The sequence below is a fragment of the Apium graveolens genome, chromosome 9, assembly GCF_009905375.1.
Source record: "Apium graveolens cultivar Ventura chromosome 9, ASM990537v1, whole genome shotgun sequence".
In the NCBI taxonomy this organism is placed as follows: Eukaryota; Viridiplantae; Streptophyta; class Magnoliopsida; order Apiales; family Apiaceae; genus Apium; species Apium graveolens.
This window is the reverse complement of record NC_133655.1, coordinates 244,616,317-244,639,524: the sequence shown is the minus strand read 5'-3', so window position 1 is coordinate 244,639,524 and position 23,208 is coordinate 244,616,317. Positions and strand designations below refer to the sequence as shown.

The 23,208-nt window shown below is 35.9% G+C and overlaps 1 protein-coding gene across 3 annotated transcripts; it reads left to right on the top strand.

The window, feature by feature from the left end:
- The first annotated feature begins 209 nt into the window (after nucleotides 1-209).
- On the top strand, nucleotides 210-23,120 carry LOC141682958 (uncharacterized). 3 transcript variants are annotated; one of them, XM_074487645.1, is made up of 26 exons: nucleotides 210-362; nucleotides 457-532; nucleotides 1,910-2,505; nucleotides 2,585-2,709; nucleotides 2,823-2,917; nucleotides 3,048-3,287; nucleotides 4,424-4,514; nucleotides 5,366-5,414; nucleotides 5,864-5,929; nucleotides 8,674-8,816; nucleotides 9,062-9,132; nucleotides 9,230-9,424; nucleotides 9,550-9,588; nucleotides 11,359-11,466; nucleotides 11,920-12,009; nucleotides 12,247-12,322; nucleotides 16,830-16,926; nucleotides 17,006-17,075; nucleotides 17,913-18,089; nucleotides 18,164-18,286; nucleotides 19,211-19,294; nucleotides 19,844-20,028; nucleotides 20,256-20,394; nucleotides 20,467-20,526; nucleotides 20,634-20,705; nucleotides 22,645-23,120. In XM_074487645.1, exons 3-26 carry the CDS (start codon nucleotides 1,937-1,939, stop codon nucleotides 22,756-22,758), a joined length of 3,078 nt encoding a protein of 1,025 aa, XP_074343746.1. In that variant the 5' UTR covers nucleotides 210-362; nucleotides 457-532; nucleotides 1,910-1,936; the 3' UTR covers nucleotides 22,759-23,120. The 3 variants fall into 3 exon arrangements, with proteins under 3 accessions (XP_074343746.1, XP_074343745.1, XP_074343747.1); XM_074487644.1 differs by having other exon boundaries at nucleotides 9,230-9,433; XM_074487646.1 differs by lacking the exon at nucleotides 5,864-5,929 and having other exon boundaries at nucleotides 9,230-9,433.
- Nucleotides 23,121-23,208: the final 88 nt, after the last annotated feature.

The window sequence follows — 23,208 nt, the reverse complement described above, 5'->3', positions numbered from 1 at the left end:
AATAAATATTAAAATTTGAATAAGAAAAATATATAATTTATTCTCTTAGCAATGGGCTAGGACTGATATATTGTACCAATTTATATACTGGGACTGGGCCTAGCCCAAACTTGTTGCGAACCAATATTCGCAGCCAGAATCGCATTCGGCTTGCACCCAGTTTTACCCATCTCGATAACACAAAACTCTCCAAACAGGCACCCACTCTCAATAATCTTTCATTAGGTTTTAATCGTTAAATACAGAAAATGAAAAATAATATACACAAGTACAAGTACTAGTAGTATTTATCAGATAATCGGATTCTACAGACAGAACAAACTCCTATTACAGAGCCGCCTCTAATTTGTTAATAGCTCAGGGTGAGTTCAAATTCAGACCTAGATCTTGTTTCTCACTCATCTCTCTCCTCATTCTCTCTCTCTAAACTCGCTTCTCTCGCTCCCTATTTTTCAGGACGTCCTGGAAGTCTCCTTCATTCACGCTTCCTGAGGCGCAACAGCTCATGTTCTCACACTTTGATCAAATTCAGGTTTTTATTTCAATTTTTATTCGAATTAATATCGTAAAATGCTTAGCTAATTTGTTATTTTTGTGTTTAGAAGTTGTTATCAATGTCTATCGTATAAACTGTGTATGCATATCTGTTTATTGACTTGTTTTTTTAGTTATGATATTTCGTGTTGGTAGTGATACCGTAGAATAGTTCGTATTCGTTTAGGTTATGTGTGTGAAATGCGAATAGTTCGTATTCGTTTAGGTTATGTGTGTAAAATGTGAGTTGTATTTTTGTTCTGGTAATTTTATTATCCGATAAGATTTGATGTACGGTGATATATTAGGGCATCGAAGTTATTGTGAAGTGGATATAATGTGAACTGTGTATATCTATATCTATGACAATGTCTCTCCACATATGTATGGTTTTTCGTGATTTTGTATTGATTCTTCTTCTTGGTTGGGAGTTGGGACACTGCTGCAGTAGTCTGTTTAGTGTGCAAAAGAATTTACTATGAGTTTGTATTCTTGTGTGTTTGTGACACATGATGTGAAACACCTAGCTTATTAGTTGTCCTTTGTTCTAATAAGCTCATATTTGGAGAAAATATAGTATATACTGTGATTGGTTAGGGTAATGAAGTAACTGTAAAGTGAATAGAACGGGAACTATGTATATCTATAGATATGCCTTTCTTATGTATGAATGTGTCTGCACACTTGTGTGTTTGTTTACCTTTGTTTCTCCGCGGAATTTTATTGTTAGTAATTCTTTTTGTCGGTACACTTTTGCAGTAGTTTGTTTAGCATGGAAAATAGTATATGGCAAGACCATTTTGTCAGAAGATATATATATATATATATATATATATATACACATGTGTGTGTGCATGTATGTATGTATGTACACACACACACATTTGACTCCTGATGTGTGGAACAACCACAATATTTTGTGTGAATCATGTATCGTCTGTCCTCTTTACTCGTAGTTTAGTGTACTAGTATTAAATGCTATTTTAACATTTTCTGTTTTGCTCATTTTTGTATGAAATTATGTTTAAATGATAAAACCACAGTTGGACATTTGATGTCTAGTTCCTTGTTTGCAGATTGGTAATATATAATGACTATTTGATATGTTACCGTATCCTGTGTTTTGTCTCAACAGTAAACTTTTGTGCACTGCTTATTGCACATGTTTATCTTATACTCCCTCTCTTATCCATCTAGAACACGTGTTGATCATTAATTATGTTCAATGAAGTAAGATATATCTATATGAAAATCACTAACTTGACATTGAAATGTATGAACATTCGGTTTAACCGTTACATATCTATTTCTCTTCATCTGCATATTTGCCTAAGTTTCATCATAATAAATCTTTGTATTTTTCCTAATGCATCAGGTATTAAGTTTGGCCTAAAATTTTGCAATGTATGCAAGGAGATTAAACTCCAAATGTAAGAAATGGGGCCTGATCTCTCAACAGTACAACAATGTAGTTGGTTCAGATCGTAGTTTTGGAACTTGCTGTCAGCCCACAGCAATATTATCGAAATGCTCATCTCAAAGTATTTTAATGAGAAGATATATATCAGATTCATCTTTATTTAGGACCATCGGATATGGTAATACAAAACTTCATTTTGGATCTAATGCTAATTGGAGCAGCATTTGGTTGCGGTATTATAGCTCAGAAGGTGATGGAAGAAATGCGAATGAGGATAAGTGTGTACCACTGAAGGATGTGTCCAGCATTGGTAATGATAAGATCAAACCCGATAAGGTCAACGCAGGTCTAAATCTTTCTGATGGGCATGCTCGACTTGGAGAGCAAGATCAAAAGGACTGGCTCCATAATGAGAAGATAACTATCGAAAACAAGAGAAAAGAATACCCTTTCTTGAGCAGAAGAGAAAAATTTAAAAAGGAATTTGTAAGGAGAATTGTTCCTTGGGAGAAGATAACAGTGTCCTGGAAAACCTTTCCTTATTTTCTTCAGTAAGTGTTCACTGTTGTGCTAAATGTTTTCTTGGACACATCTTACAAATATATAATGAAACATGTTCATGTTATACAGTGAACACACGAAAAATATGTTAGTCGAATGTGCTGCTTCTCATTTGAAGCACAAGGATTGTGCTGCCGCTTATGGTTCCGGTTTAACTTCATCAAGTGGTAGAATATTACTTCAGAGTATTCCAGGTGAACTATCACGACATTCCATTCCTTTTCACATTTTTTGTACTAAATAGTTTTTAAGCTATCATAGAATAATATTTTTTCATGCTTTATGAGAAGACTTATTTATTTGATAGGCACTGAGCTGTATCGTGAAAGAATGGTTAGAGCGCTTGCGCAAGATTTGCAAGTCCCACTACTTGTACTTGACAGCAGTGTTCTTGCTCCTTATGTAAGATGTATATCTATATCATCACTCCCTATATTACATACGAAGAAAAGTGCAGGAAGAACTTGGATTACATGATATTACTAAAAATTATTATATTCCCTAAAGAATATGTATTTATTTTTTCGTGTAGGATTTTGGTGAGGAATGTTTATCTGAAACCGAGTCAGATGAAGATAATGCAGAATCAGGTGCAGAAACTACTTCAGAAACAGAGATTGAGGATGAGAACAATGCAAGTAACGAGGAAGATTGGACGAGCAGCGGGGAGGCAAAGTCAGACGCTGATGTTGAGGGATTTGATGCCCGGGCAGCTGCTGTCGAGGCAGCACTGAACAAGCTTGTTCCAGGCCATCTTGAAGAATTTGAAAAGGTGTAATATCTGGCTGAACCTTCATATTTTGAATCAACATTTCTAAAGTGGAAGGGGGGATATTGTCTTACACTGCAGTATATTTTCTGATTAGCTTTTTAATCGGTTAGACAGGGGCGGAGGGATCAAGTGCTGAGGGGTACTGGCCAATGCTGTTAAATATTGTTTTTGTTTATTTGATGCATAATCATTTGAAATAGGATTATCAAATGCTTCTTTACTTCTATTTCCTATCCTTTTAATATTTTTTTTTACTTTATGTTTACTGTGTTTTGTTTATTACTTCCTCCGTCCCAGTAGGTTCTTAACATTTGGAATAGAGTGTCCGGGTCCCATTTTAAGGCTCTTATCTAGTATAGTTCCATAACTTATTTTGAAACTTTTATTTTTCTGAATAAAAAACATTTGATATTTATTCAGAAGAAAAAAGTTTTTAAAATAATTAATGGAACCACACTAGATAAGAGCCTTAAAATGCGTGCCGATCACCCCGTTTCAAATGTTAAGAACCTAATGGGACAGAGGGAGTACTTGTTAAATGGACGTTCATTCTGTTATTGAACGAGGTAGTAGTTTTTTTTCAAGTTTGATGAAGTAGGTAAAAAGGTTTTTAGAACAATCACATAGTGATATATATATGTATGTATGTATATATACTGATCGAATTTGTTCTTCTAAAAGTGGATAACCATGTTATGAACTGTTTTTCTGTAATATTTTAGAAGTCTGACCTATAGTTATTGTGAGCTTATCTATGATTTATTTGCTATGATGATTGTACTATAGCGGAAAATTTCTTGCTCCACCAGTAATTGAACAGTGTTCTCGGCAGAGAGCTGGTTTATAACTGTTGATTTTGACAGGATACTAGTCAGTTATGCTAATTATACTAGTGTGAGGTACCTTTAACTGTGCTGGATATGTATATAGAACTTGGCTTATAATAGCATTCATCCTCCCAGGTAGCTTATAATACTAATCATGGTACAAATATGAGATGTAGTAATTAATGTGATGAGAGATTTCAGCAAGTATAAACATAAAACATCTACCAAGATGTACTACTGTTGATAACTGGTTTCTTTTATATTGTTATAGAGTTTCTGGAGCTGTATTAAAAACTACTTTTTTGGCAGAATGTCATGGGAAAATCTGAAAGTACACCTGAATCACCAGAGAAAGAGGTCAGCAAGCCCTCTGATGAAGCCACAAAACAGTTGAAAAAAGGTATTTATCTAAAGCGTTTCTCTACTTTTTAGATAAAATTTATAATGTGAGATGCATTTTTGTTTTGCTTTTCTAGTTTAAATGCTTGTAGCAGTAGAAAAGCAGATATGATCACACTTATTTTTAGTTTTCTATAAATTTGTGTTTTGCCTTGTATAAATTTGTGTTTTGCAAAATTATTGACATTGTGCTTCTATGCTAGATATTAATGTTTACAATTTGGGAGCCCAAGAAGTATTTTTAGGAAATAGATGGTTGTTTTTGGTATTGATGTAAAGTGATAGGCTATGACTGATAGATATGTAAGTACTTTTACGGGTCTGGTTATTGGCATAGATATTCTTTGCATGGAAAACTGGAAATAATTCCTTTTATGCAGAAGATAAGTTTGATGGGTGTAACAATAATTTTTTTTAAGTCAGTTAACAAAAGGAGGCCTTTATGACAAGAATGATTTGTACGAGGTCGAGTTATGGTTGCTCGAGTTTAAAAGCTCACAAGGTTTCAAAAATATTCTAAAACGCGAAAGTGATAGTTACTGTCTTGGAAGTGTTGCAAAAAGAAGCACTTAAAGAGCTGTGGTCGATGGGTTAAATTGCAGATAATTATGTGCATTTTTTTAGTGCTGGTAAAAATCTGATTGTAGGAGTTTGGAAAAGGTCATTTGGGCATTACAGTTGGGGTGCAATAACAGCATGTTGGAGGTGATTTCCGGTGAAGGAACATGAAAATAGATTTTATCCTTCAAAATGTTTCATCTGGCTATACTATTCTTTGTATGAAAAAAGTATGTATAAACTACAAAGTTTTAAATATTTATTTATTTTCAATTTCAATTTTTTGATAAACAGGGGATCGAGTCAAATATATGGGGCCTTCTCGCACTGAAGCTGATAACAGGTCATTATTTTCTTTATTAATGCATCAACAAGGAATCTATCTTATTCGGTTATTGATCATAGGTTTCTCCGGTTTACGTTTTTGGATGGCTCGTTTTTCTTTTCATGTATGTTTCAACTTGCACTCTTTAGAATCTGTCATGTCCTGTATGAACTTTGGAACAGCGAACGAGTCATACAACTTTTGGGCTCAGATCTAAGCCTTGTTATTTTAGTAGCAGATATCTTATATATTATGTTGTAATTTACTGCTGGAGACACAGCAGAGCCAAACTACTCGAATATTGATTAAGTAATATGAAGCCATTGGCAAGCCTCTAATGGAGGGATGGGGTTATGTACGAATTTTCGATTGTATCTTGTGAAAGCCGTATAGAGCTTACAAACGTCAATGACTATAACTAATTAACTATAAATAACCTACTTATTAACACATCAAATGCATCACAGGATCATGTTGGGGAAGATACCGACGTCTGATGGTCCAACTAATGCTTATACAATTATCCATGGCAGGTGGGTTGGTAAGTCGTAGGGACACGTGGAAGGAAATTTATTGTGAACCTTTTGATCTCAGTACTTTAATCGAACTGCATTTATTGATTATGAATTATTTAAAAACACGGATCAAAAACTAAATTTACCAACACTTATTTTGCATTTCTTTCTCCTTGTGGTCTAACCGTAGCAAAAATTTGACTTCCCTGAGAAACCCATGGGGGTGAAGGTCTTTGCTTACTGCACAGCCTCTTAGAATGTGTACAAATATAAGTTAATTTGAATAAGCATTTTTACACGTTCTAAAACCATGGGCTACTTTCAGAATTGACCAATGGCACATACGTTTAGTTTTGTGCAACTTTCTTCTTGAGGTTGCTAACTGGCATTATAAGTGTTTTTTCAGTGTTGTGTCAAAAAGATAGTAAAGATGAAGATGATAAGAAGATTTATGCACGATACCCCCCCCCATTTATGTGTGCGCAGGTGTCATTTATGCAATTAAAACACTATTTTTACACGAGGACCCCTCAACCTCTTTTATTTGCGTGTCATGTGTCATTTATGTGTGTGTGGGTGTCATTTATGCAATTAAAACACTATTTTTACACGAGAATCCCTCAACCTCTTTTATTTGGGGTGGTGGCCCTAAATGTCACTTGAGGGTTAAAAATGACCCTAAATGTCACTTCAAAACGGTACATCGTGTAACGTTTATGCAAAAGACATAAAACGGTACTTCGTGTAACGTTTTGGCATTTTGAATTTTTTTTATGCGCAAAACGGTAGATGAAGTACCGTTTTGGTACAAAACGCTATATGATGTACCGTTTTGAGCCAAAACGCTACTTCAACTAACGTTTTGCACATTATAATTTTAAAAAAAAAATAAAGTACCAAAACGGCACACTATGTACCGTTTTGCATTAAAAAAACAAAACGTAAGACGAAGTACCGTTATGAAGTGATATTTTGGGCCATTATTTTCAAAAGTGTCATTTTGGACCATTTAACACTCAAAAATGACATTTTGGTCCATTGTTCTTTTATTTGCGTGTCATGTTTGCAATTAAAACACTCAGTATAAATTTACCTGTTAAAGTGGTGAGAGTTTTAAATTATGTTTTCCCAACTGTCTCAAACTTTTGAAACCATGGTTTGCGTTTGAGTTGGAGTATATGAATTAATTTATTAATAAGGGAAAGTGTTTTTTTTACCCAGAATATATATTACAGTTAAGCAAAATGTCCTACAATTGCCGTCCCTAGTTAAGCAAATTGTCCTACCCTTACTGTCCCTGGAGTTTTAAGTTTTATAACCACGCAAGGAGGTTGCATAGGATCAAAGATGGAAAGAATGAACACATGAAAAATTAAATCTAAATGCTTTATGCATATGAGCTGAGGCTGAAATGATAAAACTTCAACAGAAAACTGAGTTGAAATCACAGAGGAATCCAACTGACAATCTGGACGAATCTGACATCAGTTCTCAACTTCTCATTTAGTTATCCAACCTGAAACATCAAGGAATGACATGTGACGGGTTCATAAAAGTATAGTATGTCTTGGTTGTATGTTTGTGTGTTTGCTTGTGAGTGTAGTAATATCATCAGGAGTGTGAACTTAATAGAGGGTCATCCATTGATGGAGGAGTTGGTAAGAAGATCAAGCTCCTGAGAGTTCCTCGTTCATCAAGAGAAGAGGGATCCTATGTCTCCTATATTATGTCACATACTTACTTGAAAGTAAAATTAAAGATATGTTAGATATCCCTTATATTCTTTGTTCTCTACGAGGTTATTCTGCAACGATAAGTACATGAGTAATAAGGTCCTGATATTAACCTGCTGTTCGGAACAACCATGAGCAAGGATACTTCTAGGCATATGCTTTTCGTTTCTTTGAACTGATTGCATTCATTGTGCATTGAACTTTTCTAAATAAGAATGATAAATGATGTGGTGAGACAGTAATAAATACCCATCTAATATTTAAATTAAAACCTCAATATGTTTCAAGAGTCTCACCAACAGAGGACATCCTGGGCTCTTTTCATAGCTTAAATGATCCATATCAATTTAAACTGTGGTATTTAGAAATGAAAAACATGTGCCCACACTTATACCCCAACCTTTGGAACTGATCGTAATTTAGATTTTGGAAAAGAAGAGGATGTAAAGTTTCTAGTATATAGAGCTGCATCATAAAAACAAAAAGGTTAATTTTGTTTGCTTGGGCTGCTGGTGTACAAATATAACTACTCTGCCTCGCGTTTACTGAACGTTCTGCATCATGTTCTTTAATTAATCTTGACACTGCCTCATGTTCTACAGCCTAGCGTATGTTTTCATTGGTTGTTCAATAGTTCCTTGTTTTCCAAATCTCGTGTACATGCTTAGCTTAGTTTTCATAGATTTTGAAGAATAATTGTTTCAAACTTCTAATGTTGTTGTTCTTGTTGGCTTTTAATTAATCTTGACGCTGCCTGCTTAGCTTTGTTTTCATAGATGTTGAAGAATAATTGTTTCAAATTTCTAATATTGTTGTTCTTAATGGCTTGTTGCTGCTTTTAATTGTCATTCTTCAGTCTCTGATGTGCTCATAATTTTGTACTCATATTTGGTTTAGGTTGTATTTCTTCTCATGTGTTGTACTAATTCTATGCTTTTTGTGTAAGCTTGATTTAACGATATCCTCTAGTGTGTTAGTAGATGTAATTCACTTAGATTGCAATTATGACACATTCAAAGATATGTTCAGGCCTTTGTCTCCTGGACAGCGTGGGGTCGTGTGTGAGATGAATGGAAATGTCGCTCTCGTGTTGTTGGAGAGTGATGAGAAGGAAACAGGAGGTGCAAGCAGTGACAAACTCACAGCAAACCATGCGTTACATTGGATTCAAGGTATATTTGTAGGGATCAGTTACAAAATGATTTGGTTCTGAGTAGATTATATCCTGCTATTACACATTTTTTAATGGTAGCTATTTAAGCTTGATATCCAAGTTTCATTTCATGACTGTTAGCATTACGTGATTACATCTTTGGTGTCAAGTCATGGACATTTATTGTGCCTCTCATTCCATGTCTACATATTCTGTTTGTATATGTGTTGTTGGGACAAACTCACAATATGTCATTTGGCACAGCTAAAGACATCATTTGTGATCTTGATGCTGAATCAGAAGATTGCTACGTTGCGATGGAGGCTCTATCTGAGGTATTACCAATTTCTCTTGTTCTGTTTTGTTTGAAACCTGTGTTATTCTTCGGCTCTTTCTTATTGTCCCTTAATGTTTTCATAACGAACTTTGCAGGTCTTGCATTCTATGCAACCTCTTATTGTCTATTTTCCGGACTTCTCAATATGGTTGTCTAGGGCTGTTACAAAGGCAAACAGGAAAGCATTTGCTCAAAAGGTGCAGGAAATATTCGACCAGGTTTCAGGACCTGTGGTTTTGATCTGTGGACAGAACAAAGGCGAAACAGGGTCAAAGGAGAAAGAGAAATATGTAAGTTCGGTATGTGGTTATGATAGAGAGAAGATGTCAACTATTATTATATTTTTATGTTCTATTAATTCCTTCCTTGTTTTGTATGATGGTTTTCTGTTAACTCCTTTTTGTTCTGTGGCCAGACAATGATACTGCCGAATTTGGGCCGCCTTGCCAAATTGGTAAGGCTTGTGACAGTTCAATTTTATTTAACTGTGATGTTAATAAGACTTGTTATCCATTATCCAGCTCTTTGTTATGTCTTAAGTGCCACTTTTCCCGCTTTACCTTATCTGTTTCTGTTTTTTCTCTTAGCATTATTGTTGCTATGTACTAAAAGCAGTCAGCAATAGGCATCCTGTGAATCATTTAGCCAACTAGTAATGGATTCTTAGTGAATGCGTATTTTGGTCTTGCTTAGTTACATTATGTGTCTATTGCTTATGGGCAGAAAACATCTTATATGGGTTCTATTAGATGTCATTGTAGGTTATTTAGGTGGTCTATCATTATTTTGTAGATTCTTTTTGTGCATCAGCATGACAGTAGCATTCTCTTTGACTAGTTTATTTATGATGGCTTATGAGAAATTTCGTGAAGTTATTATTTCGTTTTTTGAAGCTCAAATATAACATTTTCATCAAAATTTAAATTGCACCTTTGGCATTAGTTATAACTCAATTCTCATTCTCAATGAAAGAGGAAAGAGTTTAGTATGCACCCTTCTAGCTTATGGGAAAGGTGACACCATTATTGGCCCTATGGGACTTTCTCGAGGGAGTGAGTAAGAAAAGTTTAGAAACACATGTCTTTGATTCTACATGGTATATGGTAGATCTTATGGCTTAGATATTTACGTTGGAATATTTGCAATCATATTACAAACAATTTTTAGGGACAACATAGTTTATTTTGGTATTAATTGTTGTCAATAACTAGTGTAGTAAGCATCCTTGGTAAATATAATTGTATGGGGCCTAATAGTCTTAGCCTTTTGTTCCGTTATGTACACAGCAACCACCGATGCACAAGTAATCGTTGAAGGAATGAGCCGTATGGGGATAAATTTTAAAAGGAACTGTGCACGTCAAATAAGTTCCAGTTGATAGACAAAGTGTTTAAGTTATGGCCTAGTCCTATATGTTAAGTGACTCCCAAAACCTAAAGGTGGTATAATCAGATCATATACTATATTCAACACTTCCCCCCCACACTCGTATGGGTGCACAATCACAAACATAAAAGACAAACAAGGGCACGAACCCCGGACCCCTCCCTTAACAAGCTCCAATACTATGTTAAGTTACCGACTCTCCCAAAACCCTTAGAGCAAGTCCAGTGCATAGCTATATTTAGTCTTATAGCTATAATATAAGACTAAAATCATAAAACTCAACTCCAATGCATAGCTATACATTGATGGATAAATGCATAAATGGATACTTGGTCTTATATTTGAGACCAAGAATGGCTATAGCCATCCTTGCCACATCATCAAATAACTAATAATGGAGTGCAAAAAGGTCCACTTTAAATTAAAGTGAATGAGTTGGACAAATGTTAGCTAAATATGAATTATTTGGTTGTAAGATACAACTAGCATTGGAGTGCAAGTGCTATTTTAGCACCAAAAACCACTTTTTGGTGCCATATTATAGCAATGGCTATAGCCATTTTCCATCTAGCATTGGACTTGCTCTAAGGTGGTAGGAGTATACCTTAATTGGATCATATACTATATTAAACGCTATACATGTAACCATGAAAGTTTTACCGCGTGATAGCAGACAAATATTTGACTCGCTGGTAACTCGCGTTTTCCGGTAGGCTGGTAATGATATAATCTTGTAGTCATTGCCTCATGCTTCAGCACTTTTTTTTATTAGTTGCAGATTTTAATACACAGTAATCACTATTTATATCTTTATTTTGTTTTAATGATTTGATTTCAGCCGCTTTCTCTAAAGCGACTCACAGAGGGATTAAAACCAGCAAAGAAATCTGAAGATGACGAAATATATAAGCTATTTACTAATGTTATGGTGGTACATCCCCCCAAGGTAATTCTACTTGTGTTCTATTTGCTGCTCACTGTCAAACGTTTAGACTATTTGAAGTTTGCTTTTGTTTGTTTGTTTGTTATTTATTTATTTATTTATTATTGTTAATTTAAAAATATCAAATTATGTAGTTTTTTTATTGTGCGTGCCTTTTGTATCCCTTCAAGTGATGCATACTTGCCGAATGTTACGGTTTACCACTTGTGGCATTACCAGTGACGTCAATGGAAAGGAGAATTGCGAAGTCAGATGTACTAATATTTGTCATAAAAGAACCTAAATCAAGTATCCATGTGATTTTTGTAGTATAATAGTATAATAGTATTCATGGTTACTCCTTGTTGCAAGTACGGAAGGGCTCCATGTAGTTTTTTGTCAGTGGGCCAATATGTATAATTGGTGTCTTTGATTGTTTTTGCTTGATTATCCTCTCAGTTATCTTTTACTGTGTAGGAGGAAGACCCTCTTAGGACTTTCAATAAGCAAATTGAGGAAGACAGAAGAATTGTGATATCGAGGAGCAATATAACTGAGCTACATAAGGTGTGGAAATGGAGATGTTGCTATTTAACGATTGTTTTAGTTATTGGATTTGTTAATATTTCTACTATTTCGATGATTAGCAGCCTACAGGATTAGAAGGTGGTTATATACTATAGTTGGTGGTCTAGTACCAAATGCTACACTGATTATTTCACGAATTGATGTCATGTGCTGTTGTATTATACCCCATGGGAGTTAACATTTCTGATTCTCTATATACTCGCACATGCATTTTAGGTTCTCGAGGAAAATGGGTTGCAATGTGTGGACCTTTTACATGTAAACGCTGATGGAGTTATTCTGACAAAGAGCAGTAAGTAACTAACATATCTACTTGGGTAGAGCTTTTACAAAAGTATTATGACGAAAATATTGAAAATGTGTAAGAATTTCAAACTATAGATGGTATTCAAATCTATGTCCAAAGCCACCTTGTCTTGATAATCAGTTCTTATAGACATTTTTGTTACTGGGACGTGTTTACATTTTTATTGGGGTTATGGATATGAGAAGAACCTATCTTGAAGTGGCTTTGTGAAATTTTATGTTCTATGAATATGTGTCTACTGCTTCTGCTTGTATATTATTGAAAAGGCAACTAGTATTTTCCAAATTGTCTATGCAAAACCTCATTTACTATTTTTTAGAATCTTACGTTCCTCTATTTTTTTTGTGCTAAAAAATTACTCTCTTGCGACTTGCGTACATGGAACCTGCTGTCAGGAACTCCTTTTTATAGTTTTGTATATTTGAATGTTTTTGGGTTTTTTAGGTTTTAATAAGTGCAGAAATGAAATCAGCAAGTAAATAACAACAAATATAGGATAGATAAGATAGAGCAATGAGAATTGTGATAGAGAATTAGAAGAGGAGCAGATCTGAGATAGAGAGAAGAAGAGAGGGAGATAGAAACTTGGGGAGAAAGAAATTGAGAGAGAGAGAGGGACACAGATAGAGAGAATCAGTTAGAAGAGAGAGAGAAGTTTGTGGAATGAATTCCATTTTCATAATGCATACTGAATATCCCACGTCTTTGCCTTGATATAGGCTTACATAACAGCACTACTAATAATACTTAAGTAAAGGCTATCCTGCCCTTACTAATACGAATATTCTTATACTAATAGCCTCATTCCTTACATCACACTCCCTTAAACTTTCACCATGTCCTCATGGTACTCTTCTGTATCTATGTAATCCCCTTGTTCTTCCCCTGTCTCTTCATGTGCCCTGAATAAAGCATCAGCTACTGTGTTCTCCTTACCCTTCCTGTACAAAATGGTACATGTGTAGCCCATCAGTTTACTGATCCACTTCTATTGTAACAGATTTGCCACCTTCTGTTCTGTAACTTTAAGGCTCAATGGTCAGTCTTGATGAAGAAATGTTTGTCCATGAGGTAAGGACTCCATTTCTTAACAGCAGTCACTAGGGCCAATAATTCCTTCTCATAGGCAGACATAGCTTGGCCTTTAGGTCCTAATGCTTTGCTGAAATAAGCCAAGGGTCTGCCTCCTTGAGTCAAAACTGCTCCAATGCCAGAATTGGATGCAATAGTCTCGACAGTAAATGGTTGAGTGTAGTCTGGCAGTTGTAAAACATGAGTAGTTGTCATGGCTTGCTTCAGTTGGTTGAAGGCCTGAGTGGCTTCTTCACTCCACTGGAAGTTATTCTTTTAAAGTAAGTTTGTTAAGGGTCTGGCAATAACCCCATATCCTTGTACAGGCTTCCTATAGTAGCCACTCAATCCCAGAAACCCTCTTAACCCCTTAATAGTTGGAAGGAATAGGCCAAGCCAACATATCCTCCACCTTACCTTTATCCATAGCCACTCTGTCATGGGAGATGACATGCCCCAAGTAGGCCACTTGCTCCTTCATAAAGTCACACTTAGACATCTTGGCATATAGCTGGTGGCTTCTCATTAATTTAAAGACCTCTTCCAAGTGAGTAAAGTGCACCTGTTCAGACTTAGAGTACACTAGGATGTCATCAAAAAGACCAGTACTGATTTTCTTAGATGTGGAGCAAATACCTTATTCATCAAGTATTGAAAAGTGGCAGGGGCATTTGTAAGGCCAAAGGGCATTACAGTGAACTCATAATGCTCTAAATGAGTTCTGAAAGCAGTTTTCTCAATGTTTCTTTCCTTCATTCTAACTTGATGATACCCAGCCCTCAAGTCCAGCTTTGTGAAGTGTTTGGCTCAATATAACTCATCCAGTAGCTCTTCTATCAAGGGTATAGGGAAAATATTCTTAATAGTCAAAGAATTAAGCTTTCTATAATCAATGCAAAACCTCCAGCTACCATCGTTTTTCTTGACAAGTAGTCTGGGTGAAGCAAAAGGTGAATTGCTAGGTCTTATCACCCCACTGTCCAGCATCTCTAATACCAGTTTCTTTATTTCTGTTTTTTGATCATAAGAATTTCTGTAAGGTCTGATGGAGTATGGCTGAGATCCCTCTGAGGTCAATGCTGTGCTCAATGTCTCTGTGAGGAGGAAGACCTATGGGTGGTTGAAATTTGTCTTCATATTCCTTGATAAGTTTCTGAAGAGGACCTTGCATCTCCTTCTGTTCAGGACCCTTGTTCCTTGACTCTTGTATAGCTTGCTCCTCTGAAATATCGTAGAGTAGGTACATAAGCCCATGTCCTTGCCTTTGGCAGCTCCTAAAGAACTCTGTTCAACTCATTTGTTGCAACACTGGCTTCACAGGTTCTGAGTTGCCAGTAAGTACTATGGTTTGACCCTTATTTTTAAACTGAAGAGTAAACTTCTTGAAAGTCATAATTGCCCATTAGTAGAGTTTTTACTCTAGTTTGTAACTCATGTGTTCCCATTCTCCATTTAAAACCAGGGCACTCATATTTACTGGTAAGGTGATTCTCTACTAATTCACATTTGAGCTTGGTGGCGGTGTTTTCATCCAGAAAACTATGAGTACTCCCACCATCTATTAAAATTGAGAATTCCTTCTTACCAATATGCCTTGTTAGGGTAAAGGGCTGATTGTTATGTGCTCCCTCAATTGCATGGACATATACTTCCATCTACAATTTATCCAACTTTTTGTCTCTCTTTTTTGGCAGCAGTGGTGCTCTGTTCCGTTTTTTTTTCACATTAGTTGCAGGTGGCTTTGTGGAGAGATCTGCCACATCACTTTATTCCGTGGCTTCTACTTCAGCCTTGATATGAGATAATTTCCCTTGGTTATTGGCATTGGTTTCTTGCTGTCAGATTCCTTCAGCCTTTCTGTCAAACTTCTATCCTTCCTGGATTCTGCATCTTTCTGTAGGCAGATTCAAGTGTGACTGGTGCCAATAACAACAGTGCATTCTTGACGTTTCTTTTCAAGCCACTGATGAAGCTTTCCACAAAAAAATCCTTCTGTGAGGCAATTTCCTCTTAAGTTGCTCCATGTTCTCAAATTGTCCAAAGTACTGTTCAACAGTAGCCTCTTGTTTCAACTTCTTGAACCTTTCAAACATCAACTCCTGCTCTTTTACTCCAAACCTGGTAGAGAACTGCTGATAAAATTCCCTCCACTTCCAACATCCTTTTCCAGCAGCACATACCTGATACCACCTTTTAGCTACCCCTTTCAGGTGCATACCTGCCACTATCACCTTCTTCTCATCAGGGACATTGTAAATGTCAAAGTATTGTTCACAATCCTCCAACCATTCAGAAACACCTCCTCCCTCTACAAACTTAGGAAATGCTAACTTTAAATGCTTTGAGAGAGTCAAGCTCCTCCTGTCTGTTCTCATCCTTCCTTTCATTGTTTAAATTACTTGCACCAAAAGCATTCAGGAACACCTCTGTAGGCTTCCTACTCCACCTTTGTTGCAGTAAACTAAATCTCTATACTGCCTTCTCTAGCAGATCCTCTATGTGCTGAATCTTATCACTAGTGTCCTCCCTACACAACAAAAACTGTTGTTGCACCTCCTGCATCAATTCATTATAGGACTTCCCTGCTGTTTCCTTCATCTCTAGCCTATATTTATAATCTCAATCACAACCTTAGTACTAACTTCAACAATTACCACAGGAACCAAGCACAATCAACAATAATATTCTAAGATCAACTCGAGCAAGGGAAATACAGATCTAAATCCTCAAATTCACAGATCTGTACTACTAAATCTCTAAACAAGTGACTGAGTCAATTATCAAACACCTAAAGTGCAGAAATAGCAGGCATCTGAAAAACAAGTGAGATTACCTCCAAATTAGCTTTGATAGGCTTGCCTTGGAGTGCACACCACGATTGAAGCTGTGGGTGATCGACTTATGTTGCTCTGATACCAAATCTGTCAGGAACTCCTTTTTATAGTTTTGTATATTTGAATGTTTTTGGGTTTTTTAGGTTTTAAATTTTAGTAAGTGCAGAAATGAAATCCGCAAGTAAATAACAACAAATATAGGATAGATAAGATAGAGCAATGAGAATTGTGATAGAGAATTAGAAGAGGAGCAGATCTGAGATAGAGAGAAGAATAGAGGTAGATAGAAACTTGGGGAGAAAGAAATTAAGAGAGAGAGAGAGAGAGAGAGAGAGAGAGAGAGAGAGAAGTTTGTGGAATGAATTCCATTTTCATAATGCATACTGAATGCCCCATGTTTCTGCCTTTATATAGGCTTACATAACAGCACTACTAGTAATACTAATACTAATATTCATATACTAATAGCCTGATTCCTTACAGAACCTTGGTTGGCCATCCTTAATTAGTGTTTCTTAGAACTGTTTGACGTCTACAATAGTTGCTGCATCTGTCATTTTGATTGTCTTTTGGAATTTTACTTGCAGAAGCTGAAAAAGTTGTTGGCTGGGCTAAGAGCCATTACTTGTCATCCTGTCTTCTTCCATTGATAAAAGGGGAAAAATTGTATCTGCCTAGGGAGAGGTAACTAAATGCAACAACTTTATGCATCCGATAGAAACTTTAATTAGATTCGATGCTTCTAACTGTAATATCTTTGAAGCCTTGAAATTGCACTCTTGAGGCTAAAGGAACAGGAAACGATATCGAAGAAGCCTTCACACACCCTAAAGGTATGATCCACACTCTTAGTGTTTTAAAAAATGTAATCATTTTTTAGACCTTGAGTGAGTCAAAACAAGGACACATCATAATAAAATTACTGGTCTCTCGGCCTCCTTGTATGGGTTTCCAGATGTGAATGCTCGATTAATAATTAAGGGTGTATTTGGATGGGGGGTTGGGATGGGGTGGGTTGGGCTAGGGAGGGGTGGGATTTTATAATCCTTGTTTGGGAAAGAAAATCTACAGCAGGGATTGGGTTTGAAAGGGTCAGATCGGTTGGTTTTGCGGGGATCGATTCAACCCTTATCAACCAACACAACCCTTCCCTCCTCAACCCCCATCCAAACATACCCTAATGTTCCTTCTGCATAATATACTCACTAAGCCTAAGCATATTTTTAGCCTATATATTGTCAGCCACAAAGTTAAGTCACAGTGGTCTTTTATTTTATGTACAAGGTTTTAAATTATATAGTGAATGATACTCCCCCTGTTTCATAAAATAACTGTCATTTGCTAAATTTGTGTATATTTAGATTCATTATATCCTTTTTTTGTCAGAGAGATTCATTATATTCTAAATTTACCTCCAGTGAAATTTTCTTGCAAGTATAGATTGTTTGTTGAGCACTTGTAATTAAGGACTTCACTTATGATCCATTAAGTGATGGGCTCTATTACTGGTTCAAGAATCAGGTTCTTGGAAGACTTTTGTGGAATTGAGTGACAGTTAAACAGTCTACTTCTAGGTGTATTGAGTTATATATGGATAGTTCCTGTCAAAAAAAAGAAGAAGTTATATATGGATAATTTGTTTTGGTGCTGACATGCATAAACTTTGGCAGAATCTTGCCAAGGATGAGTATGAGTCCAACTTTGTTTCAGCGGTTGTTCCTCCTGATGAAGTTGGTGTGAAGTTTGATGATATTGGTGCTCTTGAAGATGTGAAGACAGCCTTAAATGAACTTGTAATTCTTCCAATGAGAAGGCCTGAGCTTTTTTCTCGTGGAAATTTGTTGCGGGTGTGTTTTTGTGTCTTTGTTTTCGTTTTTGAATTCAATTGTTCCTAGTTTAACTATAAAGAGGCCTCTATCAGCCTTGCAAAGGGATATTGCTTTTTGGACCTCCCGGAACTGGAAAGACCCTTCTTGCGAAGGCACTTGCAACAGAAGCTGGAGCAAATTTTATCAGCATTACTGGTTCCACTCTAACATCTAAGGTACTCTTAACATGAATATTGGTCCCTATATGTGTATATTTTGGATGACGGGGCAATGCACAACAATTTATACCTTTATCGCTTTATCATTTATTGGTTATGTTTGTTCTTCCTTCCAAATTTTGGCTCCTCCATCATCCGTGTGCTTTCTTGTAATCTATTTCAATTAGTTTATATTCTATTTCTTGATACTTTTCTAGTGACATTTTTTAGTAAAAAATAGCACCTGCTTGTGCCTTCTCATATAAGGATTGGTGGCGGCATTAGATTACACTTCAGTTCCGCCGCAGATCCTCTGTATCCAAATGTGCATGGCCTGCCCCGCAGTTTCATTTTTGAATAACAAGAGCCATTAAAATGTTACTTTCCAAATGAACTGTCACTTGGGTATTTGGTAAGAGAAACAAGAAACAAAATGTGAAACAAGCTACAACTATATATAAAATGATAAAAGTAAAGCTTGTTCACTAAGAAATATAGCATATAACCCGTGCAAAGCACAGTTATCTTAATCATTTGTATATCCGTTATTTAGTTATTAATTAGAATAGTTAATATGTGTTTAAATAGAATGTGTTTTTTAAATAATTTTGTGTTTTTTCAACTTCAAGACTGGGAGATGACAGCACTTGCATGTGTAAATCGTTTATCTCCTTTCGTAATGATTTGCTGTCTTATACTCTTTCTTGGTTCGATTTCCTGCTTCAGTTTAGGCATATTTTAGTTGGTTTGTTGCGAGTAATATTAAGAGGATAATCAACGGAAATTGCAGATCTTAATTGGTGCATGTTGCTAGATATTGTACCATGTCTCTTACATACTTGCAGTTATTAGATTTGTTTCATTCGATATATTACTCTGTTTACAAGATAATTCGACAGTAGTGGTATAATGTATGTTCTCATTTCTGTCTTTTCTGCACAGTGGTTTGGGGACGCAGAAAAGTTAACCAAGGCCCTCTTCTCCTTTGCCGGCAAGTTAGCCCCTGTAATTATTTTTGTCGATGAGGTAAGAGATTCACTCTGATTCCCCTCTTCTTGTGGCCAGGCCCATATGTGTGTTTGGATAAAAGTAATGCTAGCAAATGTTGTCTCTCGCAATCCACATCACATGGTTGATCATATAGTTGGGAAAAATTATTCATTGATAATGTATTTATCTATGTGTTTTATATGTGAAGAATACATATAACGCAACCTAATGGACCACGTTCATCTTTCATCGTTTTTATATCAGAAATCATTGTTTAGTAAAGCTGTCCATCATTTATGTATGTGCTGTCAGAGTTTGTGCCAGAAAGGCATCTAATCTGAGTATTCAATGAATGTCAACATGGTTACCATGTAACAGCCTCTTGGTACTATGCACAACTTGGATCTTATGCTTACATGTATATTTTGGACAAAATGTAATGGTTCTTACATTTTGGTTATATGTTTTTCTTGCATTCTTTTCATTACAGAGGTGGATATGCTGAAATACCTTTTTTCAGTTTTTACGTTTTCTTTCATTTGAAACAGTATTCTCTTCTTAGAGCAACATTGTTAATTGAAACAGGTTGACAGCTTGCTTGGTGCTCGTGGCGGTTCTTTTGAGCATGAGGCCACAAGAAGAATGCGCAATGAATTTATGGCAGCATGGGATGGTTTGAGAACAAAAGACAGTCAAAGAATACTCATCCTTGGTGCAACGAATCGACCATTTGACCTTGATGATGCTGTCATTCGTCGCCTACCAAGAAGGTCAAACCACTTAAAACTCTTTGCCCTGAACTATGCTTTATGTAGTTTAGCTGTTGCTTCTCTTTTTTCTAGTCTCTTCTATCCATGTTCTTGCTAAAATATTTAAACACTGAGGAATGTCACATATTATTTAGTTTTTAAAAAGGAATAATATTGAGCCAGGCAGATAAATAAAATGGTTAAGGTAATACTTTCATCTCTTACTGAATGAGTCAGTTTTGATGTAGGATCTATGTGGACTTGCCAGATGCTGATAATCGTCTGAAGATACTTAAAATATTTCTTGATAAAGAGGATCTAGAGCCTGAATTCCAGATGCAACAACTTGCAAATGCAACTGAAGGATACTCCGGGAGTGATTTGAAGGTAATGCACTGACTGCATTCAATGGCTATCTGGATTTCTCTGTACTAGCCCTTATACTTTCATATTTTGCAGAACCTCTGTAGAGCTGCGGCTTATAGACCAGTGCAAGAGCTTTTAGAAAAAGAACGGGAGGTAACCCTTTGCCATCTTCTGAAGCTTCCTTGAGGTTCTCCTTGCATGCTATTTGTTCTAACTAAATACAATGTGCATTTTAGTATCATTGTGTTTTCTTTTTGCAGGGAGTCAAGGATGATTTAGCTTCTATATTAAGACCACTCAGTTTGGATGATTTCATTCAATCCAAATCCAAGGTGAATCCCAATTACTAAAGTTTTAAGTATTCCTGTTGATTATATTGATTTATGGTAGACCTAGCAGCAGGTGAACGGTGAAGATGTCATATAAGAACTTGACGTGTGAAATTTAATAATCCTCCTTGCTAGTTGAAGTATTGAATTTGAGCTGCATTACTATTTAAATTTCTCATTATAAACTACATAATTGATGCAAGTTGATTAGTTCGTTTTAATAATACTTTTGTTTAGTTTGCAGTTACCATATACTCTTTCGGTTCCATTCAATTTTATACACTTTCCTTTTTTGGATGTCCTACTCAATTCTATACATTTCAAAACATACCAAAAATAGTAAAATTTTATAATATAAAAATCAACTACATCAACCACTTTCTTCCACTATACTCATTTTATATTGATTGTTCCCACCACTTTATCAACTTTTTTCATTTTTTTTCTCTTTCATCCCACTATCTATCAAAAGTAATACTCCCTCCGTCCCGGCCAATTCTTTACGTTTGGTTTGGGCACGGAGGTTAAGAAATATGTATAAAGTAGTGAAAAAGAAAAAGAAGAAAGGGTGAAGTGGTGAGTCCCATTGATTTTTAATATATAAAAGAGAGACAGTGAAGTAAAAGTAGTGTGAAAAGGGAGAAAAAGTGGGAAAGTGGTGGGACCCATTGACTATTTTTGGTAAGTTTTGAAATGTAAAGAATTGGATGGGACATCTCTAAAAGGAAAGTGTAAAGAAATGGTTGGGACAGAGGGAGTATTTGTTTAATGTTTTTCTTGTCCTCCGTGCCTAAACCATTTGTATATAAATGGCCGGGACGGAGGGAGTATGTAATATATATGGTTGTCACGTCGATGAGTCGAGGCGAGTCGACGGACCTCCCGCTAGTCGACTAGTCGTTGACTAGTCGACAAAATATTAATATATTATTATAAATTGACTAGTCGACAAAAAATTAATATATTATTATAAATTAATATTACAATATACATATATATATACACAAAAATGTATATATATTATGTATTTTAGATTTCTAAGTTCTAGATTTTAAGTTCCAACTCATTCCACAATGTTTTATTTCGGATTCTAAGAAATTAAGAATCCAAACACTTGGAGAGAATGATGAAAAAGTTAGAAGATCTAACAAATGACAACAAAGAAAAGTACTTGCAATCATCTAACAATTTAGTACAACAAAGAAAAGTACTTGCAATTATGTGAAATATGTAACAATTAATCAATAACAATTGTCTGATACAACTGTGATGTGATGTGGTAGTGCAGCATGTAAAAAAAATTATGCAGAAAAAATATATACACTGAGCAGCTCGACTAGTCGACTAGTCGACCAGGCGACCGAAATGTCGACATTCAGCTAATCGACATGTTGAGTCGACATCCAATCACCGCTTAGTCGACTAGTCGCCGACTAGTCGCGACTAGTCGACCGACATGACAACCATGGTAATATATGAATAAATAATGAAGTTCTCCCATCTTGATGTGGTTCAATTAATATTTCCAAGTAAATTTGACATGAAAATAAGTAAACACTTTCGGTAAGTGTAATTTTGTTGGATCCTGTTCACGAGTTTTTGGATCCAACTGCTCCTATTCTTCATAAAGAAGTAATATATAATCATATCTGACCCTTCCATAAATGGCGGGAGGGGAGGACATTGAATGTTGTCTTGAGTAATTAATTTCCGTTTTCAGTTGAGCATTACACACTTGCAGTTGGCACACTGGAATGAGATGTGATGTTCAATTTAAAAAAGGCTCTTATTAATAACAGATATTGAAGTAATAACAGTAGATTGATTATTTTTTACCGAAGTGAGTAGGAGGCAAATAACAACTATTAAATTTTTTAGAGATAAGTGTTTGTGGATAGAGACACGTCTAATACTCACGGGCAAACCTTTAAATGCATTGCAGGTGGGGCCATCAGTTGCGTTTGATGCAGCAAGCATGAATGAGTTAAGAAAATGGAACGAACAGTATGGTGAAGGCGGAAGCAGAAGAAAAGCACCCTTTGGTTTTGGTAACTAGTGGTAGCAGATACTAACTTAAACAGTAGCTGAGCATGGTAGTTGACAGCTTGACCGGAAGATATTGTCCTGATTTCCTGGGCAAATAGCCTGCCTTCCAGTTTTGATACATATGAGAGATATAAGGAGACACTGGCAGGCGCGTAAAGCATAATATCATAAAATGTTGTTGTCAGCAGCTAGTGATGCAAAATCGCAAATGTAAATGAATTATATGCTAATAGCATCATTGTGTTACAGTTTAGATAATCACTGTACCATTGATCTTGTTATGAGGTGCATCATGTATAAGCTAGGCTTCAGCAGAAAATCGTTTTTCTACATAGAGGATACAGAATCAGTGAGATTTCCTATTTAACTGGACTCGTATATGTTCTGTTTTGTTGCCGGGTGAGGTACAGGCTCAGTCACTCGAGAGTCTATTAAAGTTGCATCACTGTTGGTTTTAAAT